Raw genomic sequence first — 10,537 nt, forward strand, 5'->3', positions numbered from 1 at the left:
TCCATAGATAAAAAAACGAGTCCGACGGATAGCTAATTATTTACATACAAACACAAACGCCCTGAGTCGCAATACACCATAAGAAGAGTCATCAATACAGAATAAAATACCAGTTATACAAACGATGTACAGACATTGTCATGTACAGGTACAAGAGAATAAAACATATAAATACAAAGAGAAACAGTGAGAAAGTCTACTGGAAACTATATATGAGCAGTTTTATAAAAAAGGTGTGATAAGTACACACCCCGGGTAACTTACTAGACTCTATACTCACCTAACCAGCATAGTTGTACGTTCATGAGATACCATTACTAGTAACTTCATGAGAACATCTTGAATCGAACAAATATCCATCAACAATCTATCAGCATGGGATTCTGCAAATCTCGATCATGCGAGTCCCAAGCTGGTTGATTTCATCCGCCATCTTGCGTACCAACAGCAAACAAAGGGTATAGCCAAACTGATCTGTCATCATTTTGGGTTTTTGAAAGGGGTGCGTTCGATAATGGTGCCACATCGTCGCCTCTATAAAACCTGGATTTGATGGATCCAGTCCTCCACCTTAAAAGGATCTCCGCGTACATGAACAACCGCATATCAAACGAGTAGTGATCGCGCGATGGTGTCTTCCTATACGTAGGTGCCCAGTAATGTCAGGGTTCCCAGGGCTTGTCCTCGACCTTTACCTTTTATTCTTAAAAAAAATCGTCAGAGAATTCTGGGATCCTTAGGTTTTGTTAACATACAAATGTTGTCCAGTTTATAGTTACTTTTTATCATATCTTTTAACAGAAAAATTTTAGTATTTTAGGGATTCCTCTGAAGCACAGTGCGCAATGTATCTTGGTCGGCATATACAGTAACTACGATCTGTAATTTTCAATTATACTGTCGTGTACCTAATAGTTATTTAAAAGCTGACACTGTAAAGTGACATAGTAACCTGTGAAACTGAATTTTACGAAATTACAGGAATCGTGTCAGGTACGATGATATATACGAAATGGAGTTAGGGCGACAAAAAAATTTCGCCTTAATTTTATATAAACTTTTTCCTCGATACGAACTGTAATTTGCTACTTAGGGAGAAAATTAAATAGAGGCCCCATAAAAGGGTAATTTCAATAAAATTTCAAAATTGAAAAAAATAAAAAATCATTGAGACTTTGTATAAAACATAATTGATATTCAAGAAATACCATATTGAAAAGTCGCAGACTTAGGGAGACATCAACAAGGATATATCATAAAGATATTGTGCAATTAGGTTCAAGGTATTTTCATTTGCGCATTTGAATTTAAAAGATGAACGGTGAACTAGTCATGTGAGAATCAGTTAACGTTATATGCATACAGCCTTAGTTGAAATATGATTGTTCAATGATATATTTCAGGCTAAAAAACTTAGGGCGAAAAAAATTTTCTCTTTTATCTAATAACCCTTAGGTTCAGGAAAGTATATAAGTCACGAATTAACAATAAATGATTGAATTGTATCATATAAGAACATGAAAACTGTATAACGATCAAAGAATCACAAAAATTCGTTTTGAAATTGCTGCGTTGTTGTTGATGACTTATAGGAAGACATCAACATTTTAATGAAAAACAATAAATTAACTATTGACAAAAATGCAGACTTAAGGAGACATCAAAAATGAAAAATGCAATAAAGATCATTTTTGTTGAGTTACGTGCCACGTCTTATCATTATGTTGTATTTAAAATATTCAAAGATGTGTCACGTCATGGAGTTAACATTATATTGCATACAGTCTTAGTAAAATTATTGATAAGTTCAATAATACATTTCAGGCTAAACACCGCACTTAGGGCGAAACTATGAAATCTCGATTTGTATCCTAATACACCCTCAAGGAAAATATGACATAAGTTACGAAATAGTCTTGGTAAGAAAGTAATTTATTCATGAACACATCAGAACGGATTCCTGAACATAAAGATCCATTCGTTCCACTAAAATGTGATTTTGATGTTGCTGATTAGTGATCAAGTATACCATACCTAATTATATCTAATTGTTCTCTTTAGGACGCCAATTTCATATTGCCAATGTTGCATTGTTTAGAACAGTAGCCACATGAGGTAATGATAATGTCACATATTTCAATTTGAAAGGAAAAACTCCGTTGATCAAATGCATTAAAGTATTTTTGATGATTGAATTTAGAATCAAAACATCAAACATATTGATAAAAATGCAGACTTAGGGAGACATCAACAAGGATATATGGAATAAAGATCCTTATTGTTTAATTAGGTTCCAGGTCTTTTCATTATGTTGTATTAAGAATATTTAAAGATGCGTTACGCCATGGAGTTAACAATATATTTATTGACCAGTTCAATAAAACATTTCAGGCTAAACACCGCACTTAGGGCGAAACTATGAAATCTCGACGTGTATCCTAATACACCCTTACCAGGAAAAGATGACATAAGTTAAAAACCAGTCTCCGTAAAGAAGTAATTTAATCATGAACACATCATAACGGATTCCTGTACTTAAAAATCCGTTCGTTTCAAAAAAAATGTGATTTTGAAGTTGCTGGTTTTAGTGATGAAGAATACGATACAAAATAATATCTAATAGTCGCGCTAGGATGTCATTTTCATATTGAAAATTTTGCGTTGTTTTGAACATCAGCCACATGAAGTTATGATGATGTCATAGATTTCCTTTTTGGAAAAAAAAAATGAAAAAAAAACATTCTTTTATCAAATGCTTGAAAGTATTTTTTGATGATTGAATTCAGAATAAAAACATCAAACATATTGACAAAAATGCAGACTTAAGGAGACATCAGCAATGAAAAATGCAATAAAGATCATTTTTGTTGAGTTACGTGCCAGGTCTTATCATTATGTTGTATTTAGAATATTCAAAGATGTGTTACGTCATGGAGTTAACATTATATTGCATACAGTCTTAGTAAAATTATTGATAAGTTCAATAATACATTTCAGGCTAAACACCGCACTTAGGGCGAAACTATGAAATCTCGATTTGAATCCTAATACACCCTCAAGGAAAATATGACATAAGTTACGAAATAGTCTTGGTAAGAAAGTAATTTATTCATGAACACATCAGAACGGATTCCTGAACATAAAGATCCATTCGTTCCACTAAAATGTGATTTTGATGTTGCTGTTTTAGTGATCAAGTATACGATACCTAATTATATCTAATTGTCTCTTTAGGACGTCATTTTCATATTGCCAATGTTGCATTGTTTTAGAACAGCAGCCACATGAGGTAATGATAATGTCACATATTTCAATTTGGAAAAAAGGAAAAAAAACTCCGTTTTATCAAATGCATTAAAGTATTTTTTGATGATTGAATTCAGAATCAAAACATCAAACATATTGATCAAAAATGCAGACTTAGGGAGACATCAACAAGGAAATATGGAATAAAGATCCTTATTGTTCAATTAGGTTCCAGGTCTTTCATTATGTTGTATTTAGAATATTTAAAGATGCGTTAATGGAGTAACATTATATTGCATACAGTCTTAGTAAAATTATTGACCAGTTCAATAATACATTTCAGGCTAAAACACCGCACTTAGGGCGAAACTATGAAATCTCGACGTGTATCCTAATACACCCTTACCAGGAAAAGATGACATAAGTTTAAAACCAGTCTCCGTAAAGAAGTAATTTAATCATGAACACATCATAACGGATTCCTGTACTTCAAAATCCATTCGTTTCACAAAAATGTGATTTTGAAGTTGCTGATTTTAGTGATGAAGAATACGATACAAAATAATATCTAATAGTCGCGCTAGGATGTCATTTTCATATTGAAAATTTTGCGTTGTTTTGAACATCAGCCACATGAGGTTATGATGATGTCACATATTTAAATTTTGAAAAAAAAATTGAAAAAAAAACCCATTCTTTTATCGAATGCTTGAAAGTATTTTTGATGATTGAATTCAGAATAAAAACATCAAACATATTGACAAAAATGCAGACTTAGGGAGACATCAAAAATGAAAAATGCAATAAAGATCATTTTTGTTGAGTTACGTGCCAGGTCTTATCATTATGTTGTATTTAGAATATTCAAAGATGTGTTACGTCATGGAGTTAACATTATATTGCATACAGTCTTAGTAAAATTATTGATAAGTTCAATAATACATTTCAGGCTAAACACCGCACTTAGGGCGAAATTATGAAATCTCGATCTGTATCCTAATACACCCTCAAGGAAAATATGACATAAGTTACGAAATAGTCTTGGTAAGAAAGTAATTTATTCATGAACACATCAGAACGGATTCCTGAACATAAAGATCCATTCGTTCCACTAAAATGTGATTTTGATGTTGCTGATCAAGTATACCATACCTAATTATATCTAATTGTCTCTTTAGGACGTCAATTTCATATTGCCAATGTTGCATTGTTTAGAACAGCAGCCACATGAGGTAATGATAATGTCACATATTTCAATTTGAAAGGAAAAACTCCGTTGATCAAATGCATGAAAGTATTTTTTGATGATTGAAATTAGAATCAAAACATCAAACATATTGATAAAAATGCAGACTTAGGGAGACATCAACAAGGATATATGGAATAAAGATCCTTATTGTTTAATTAGGTTCCAGGTCTTTTCATTATGTTGTATTAAGAATATTTAAAGATGCGTTACGCCATGGAGTTAACATTATATTTATTGACCAGTTAAATAAAACATTTCAGGCTAAACACCGCACTTAGGGCGAAACTATGAAATCTCGACGTGTATCCTAATACACCCTTACCAGGAAAAGATGACATAAGTTAAAAACCAGTCTCCGTAAAGAAGTAATTTAATCATGAACACATCATAACGGATTCCTGTACTTAAAAATCCGTTCGTTTCACAAAAAATGTGATTTTGAAGTTGCTGGTTTTAGTGATGAAGAATACGATACAAAATAATATCTAATAGTCGCGCTAGGATGTCATTTTCATATTGAAAATTTTGCGTTGTTTTGAACATCAGCCACATGAAGTTATGATGATGTCACATATTTCCTTTTTGGAAAAAAAATGGAAAAAAAACCCATTCTTTTATCGAATGCTTGAAAGTATTTTTTGATGATTGAATTCAGAATAAAAACATCAAACATATTGACAAAAATGCAGACTTAAGGAGACATCAGCAATGAAAAATGCAATAAAGATCATTTTTGTTCAGTAAGGATCCAGGTCTTATCATTATGTTGTATTTAGAGTATTTAAAGATGCGTCACGTAATGGAGTAAACATTATATTGCATACAGTCTTAGTAAAATTATTGATCAATTCAATAATATATTTCAGGCTAAACACCGCACTTAGGGCGAAACTATGAAATATCGATTTGTATCCTATTACATCCTCCAGGAAAATATGACATAAGTTACGAAATAGTCTTGGTAAGAAAGTAATTTAATCCTGAACACATCAGAACGGATTCCTGAACATAAAGATCCATTCGTTTCACTAAGATTTGATTTTGAAGTTGCTGATTTAGTGATCAAGAATACAACACAAAATCATATCTAATAGTTGCGTTGGGATGTCATTTTCATATTGAAAGTTTTGCGTTGTTTTGAACATCAGCCATATGAGGTTATGATGACGTAACATATCTAAATTTGAAAAAAAAATCTTTTATCAAATGCTTGAAAGTATTTTTTGATGATAGAATTCAGAATAAAAACATCAAACATATTAATAAAATTGCAGACTTAGGGAGACATCAACAAGAATATATGCAATAAAGATCCTTATTGTCAATTAGGTTCCAGGTCTTATCATTATGTTGTATTGAGTCTATTTAAAGAAAGGTTACGTCATGGAGATAACATTATATTGCATACAGTCTTAGTAAAATTATTGATAAGTTTAAAAATACATTTTAGGCTAAACACCGCACTTAGGGCGAAACTATTAAATCTCGATTTGTATCCTAATACACCCTTACCAGGAAAATATGACATAAGTTACGAAATAGTCTTGGTAAGAAAGTAATTTAATCATGAACACATCAGAACGGATTCCTGAACATAAAGATCCATTCGTTCCACTAAAATGTGATTTTGATGTTGCTGATTAGTGATCAAGTATACCATACCTAATTATATCTAATTGTCTCTTTAGGACGTCAATTTCATATTGCCAATGTTGCATTGTTTAGAACAGCAGCCACATGAGGTAATGATAATGTCACATATTTCAATTTGAAAGGAAAAACTCCGTTGATGAAATGCATTAAAGTATTTTTGATGATTGAATTTAGAATCAAAACATCAAACATATTGATAAAAATGCAGACTTAGGGAGACATCAACAAGGATATATGGAATAAAGATCCTTATTGTTTAATTAGGTTCCAGGTCTTTTCATTATGTTGTATTAAGAATATTTAAAGATGCGTTACGCCATTGATTAACATTATATTTATTGACCAGTTCAATAAAACATTTCAGGCTAAACACCGCACTTAGGGCGAAACTATGAAATCTCGACGTGTATCCTAATACACCCTTACCAGGAAAAGATGACATAAGTTAAAAACCAGTCTCCGTAAAGAAGTAATTTAATCATGAACACATCATAAAATCCTAAAATCCTTTTTACTAAAATGTGATTTTGAAGTTGCTGATTTTAGTGATGAAGAATACGAATACAAAATAATATCTAATAGTCGCGCTAGGATGTCATTTTCATATTGAAAATTTTGCGTTGTTTTGAACATCAGTCACATGAGGTTATGATGATGTCACATATTTAAATTTTGAAAAAAAAATGAAAAAAACCCATTCTTTTATCGAATGCTTGAAAGTATTTTTTGATGATTGAATTCAGAATAAAAACATCAAACCTATTGACAAAAATGCAGACTTAAGGAGACATCAAAAATGAAAAATGCAATAAAGATCATTTTTGTTGAGTTACGTGCCAGGTCTTATCATTATGTTGTATTTAGAATATTCAAAGATGTGTTACGTCATGGAGTTAACATTATATTGCATACAGTCTTAGTAAAATTATTGATAAGTTCAATAATACATTTCAGGCTAAACACCGCACTTAGGGCGAAACTATGAAATCTCGATTTGTATCCTAATACACCCTCAAGGAAAATATGACATAAGTTACGAAATAGTCTTGGTAAGAAAGTAATTTATTCATGAACACATCAGAACGGATTCCTGAACATAAAGATCCATTCGTTCCACTAAAATGTGATTTTGATGTTGCTGATTAGTGATCAAGTATACCATACCTAATTATATCTAATTGTCTCTTTAGGACGTCAATTTCATATTGCCAATGTTGCATTGTTTAGAACAGCAGCCACATGAGGTAATGATAATGTCACATATTTCAATTTGAAAGGAAAAACTCCGTTGATCAAATGCATGAAAGTATTTTTTGATGATTGAATTTAGAATCAAAACATCAAACATATTGATAAAAATGCAGACTTAGGGAGACATCAACAAGGATATATGGAATAAAGATCCTTATTGTTTAATTAGGTTCCAGGTCTTTTCATTATGTTGTATTAAGAATATTTAAAGATGCGTTACGCCATGGAGTTAACATTATATTTATTGACCAGTTCAATAAAACATTTCAGGCTAAACACCGCACTTAGGGCGAAACTATGAAATCTCGACGTGTATCCTAATACACCCTTACCAGGAAAAGATGACATAAGTTAAAAACCAGTCTCCGTAAAGAAGTAATTTAATCATGAACACATCATAACGGATTCCTGTACTTAAAAATCCGTTCGTTTCACAAAAAATGTGATTTTGAAGTTGCTGGTTTTAGTGATGAAGAATACGATACAAAATAATATCTAATAGTCGCGCTAGGATGTCATTTTCATATTGAAAATTTTGCGTTGTTTTGAACATCAGCCACATGAAGTTATGATGATGTCACATATTTCCTTTTTGGGAAAAAAAATGGAAAAAAAACCCATTCTTTTATCGAATGCTTGAAAGTATTTTTTGATGATTGAATTCAGAATAAAAACATCAAACATATTGACAAAAATGCAGACTTAAGGAGACATCAGCAATGAAAAATGCAATAAAGATCATTTTTGTTGAGTTAGGTCCAGGTCTTATCATTATGTTGTATTTAGAATATTTAAAGATGTGTTACGTAATGGAGTAAACATTATATTGCATACAGTCTTAGTAAAATTATTGATCAGTTCAATATATACATTTCAGGCTAAACACCGCACTTAGGGCGAAACTATGAAATCTCGATTTGTATCCTAATACACCCTCCAGGAAAATATGACATAAGTTACGAAATAGTCTTGGTAAGAAAGTAATTTATTCATGAACACATCAGAACGGATTCCTGAACATAAAGATCCATTCGTTCCACTAAAATGTGATTTTGATGTTGCTGATTAGTGATCAAGTATACCATACCTAATTATATCTAATTGTCTCTTTAGGACGTCATTTTCATATTGCCAATGTTGCATTGTTTAGAACAGCAGCCACATGAGGTAATGATAATGTCACATATTTCAATTTGAAAGGAAAAACTCCGTTGATCAAATGCATTAAAGTATTTTTGATGATTGAATTTAGAATCAAAACATCAAACATATTGATAAAAATGCAGACTTAGGGAGACATCAGCAAGGATATATGGAATAAAGATCCTTATTGTTCAATTAGGTTCCAGGTCTTATCTTTATGTTGTATTTAGAATATTTAAAGATGCGTTACGCCATGGAATTAACATTATATTTATTGGACTTCCGGTTTCCGGTTTGAGGCAAAATGGCGTGCCTTCACATGGGCTGAGAAACTTAAACCCGGGAGATGCCCCATGGACACGGAAAGGGGTCAAAGGGTAATTCTAAGGGAAGACCGAATCATCAGATCGCAAAATACTTTCTAAGAAGCGAAGACACTACTCCCGAGAGCACTCCTGGAGAGGATAGTACTCTGACAGAAAACAAAATGGCGGACTCCAGGCAAAACACGTGTGCGAGAGGCAACAGTAGCCGAGAAAAGGAGAAAGGCACAAATGTACACAACACTGAGGTAACAAACAAAGATTTGAAAGAACTCATTGTCTCATCTACAAATAAACTCACCAGTAGAATTGATTGTGTTTTTGAAAAAGTCGCTACAATCGAAGGAAAGGTGAAAGAACTTGAGTCGGGTCTGAGTTTCGTAAATCAAGAAATCGAATCACTCAAAACAGTAAGCGTGAAGAAAACACATATCAGTGAGCTCGAAGAGCGTATATCTCTTCTTGAAAACGAACTAATCTACCAGGAATTCCGTAGCAGGAAATATAATTTGTTAATCTACGGTGTCAATGAGCCAAGTAATGAAGTGGTTGAAGATACCCTGTGTGATTTCATGAAATCGTCTCTTAAACTTGACGCTGATCTAGTTAAATCTATTTTACTGTCGGTCGCTAACGCGCATAGAATTCCAAAACTCATCCATGATGATACTAACGAGGCTGACAAATCACGACCCAATGCATTAATTGTCAAATTCACTCGGATAAAAATCAGGAACTTGGTTTTGGCTGCTGCGAAAAATATCGATAGATCCTCCAGAATGTCAGTACGCACTGATCTACCCGCCACCTTGAAGAAGGAGCGCTCTGAGCTTGCCAAAGTCGCATACAAGATGAGAAAGGATGATGGTCTCCAAACAGCGATAAGGGAATCTCCAAAGGGTGTTCGACTTGAATTTCGAAAGGACAAAAACTCTAGATGGGAAGTGTTCAAATCTCGCTAGACATTCGCCAAATACAATTTTTACTTCAATTTCTATGATACAAATATCAGACTTTTTCACACATTGAATTTGATTTATATTAATTATTTATGTATCAAGCATTCTGCTTGAGGGAGCAAATACCTTAGTTTTTTAGCTTTTGGTCGAAAAAGTTGGTGTATCGTTTATAAAGATGCAATATCTCTTTATAAGTTAATGGATGCGTTTGTGAATCTTAAATCTTTATTGCAGATAGCAATTTAGAAATATAAGTTTTTCTAGTCATGTTTATTTTAATTTGTTTAAATTGCATACCAGGCAACATGTCTGCATTCCGCCCAGGTTACGTACATTCTCAGTAGTCTCCCCTGACTATTGGTGTACAATGTATTGTTTAGACAGACTTGTACTCTTGCTATGTCGATCAATATTTTTTGTTTTGAAATCATGTTGATATGATACTAATATACCATAATTTCAGGTCAAGTTACCTTTGCCACTTGGAGTTTAATATATAGTGTCTGATATTTCCCTTAGAAGATAATCACCTACTTTGAAATGACCATATATATTTACCCCTATAAATATTAAATGCTTACCTGTATTTTTAACGGGCTTTTTCCAGGGTTTCTTTCATGATCTGTCCATGAACGGAATAGGACTATCAATTTATATGTTTGTTTGTTTATTAGTGTGTGAGATGTGTGAAAATTGCTGCTGCTTCCTACTAA

General features: G+C 32.6%; 1 protein-coding gene across 1 annotated transcript; it reads left to right on the plus strand.

The window, feature by feature from the left end:
• Positions 1-8,818: 8,818 nt before the first annotated feature.
• Positions 8,819-9,931, plus strand: LOC138312359 (uncharacterized; the record flags this gene model as incomplete). Its single annotated transcript, XM_069253266.1, is given in 1 exon segment — positions 8,819-9,931. A coding segment is annotated over 1 exon segment (939 nt). The 3' UTR covers positions 9,828-9,931.
• Between the last annotated feature and the right edge of the window lie 606 nt (positions 9,932-10,537).

The sequence above is a fragment of the Argopecten irradians genome, unplaced genomic scaffold (genome assembly GCF_041381155.1).
Source record: "Argopecten irradians isolate NY unplaced genomic scaffold, Ai_NY scaffold_0290, whole genome shotgun sequence".
In the NCBI taxonomy this organism is placed as follows: Eukaryota; Metazoa; Mollusca; class Bivalvia; order Pectinida; family Pectinidae; genus Argopecten; species Argopecten irradians.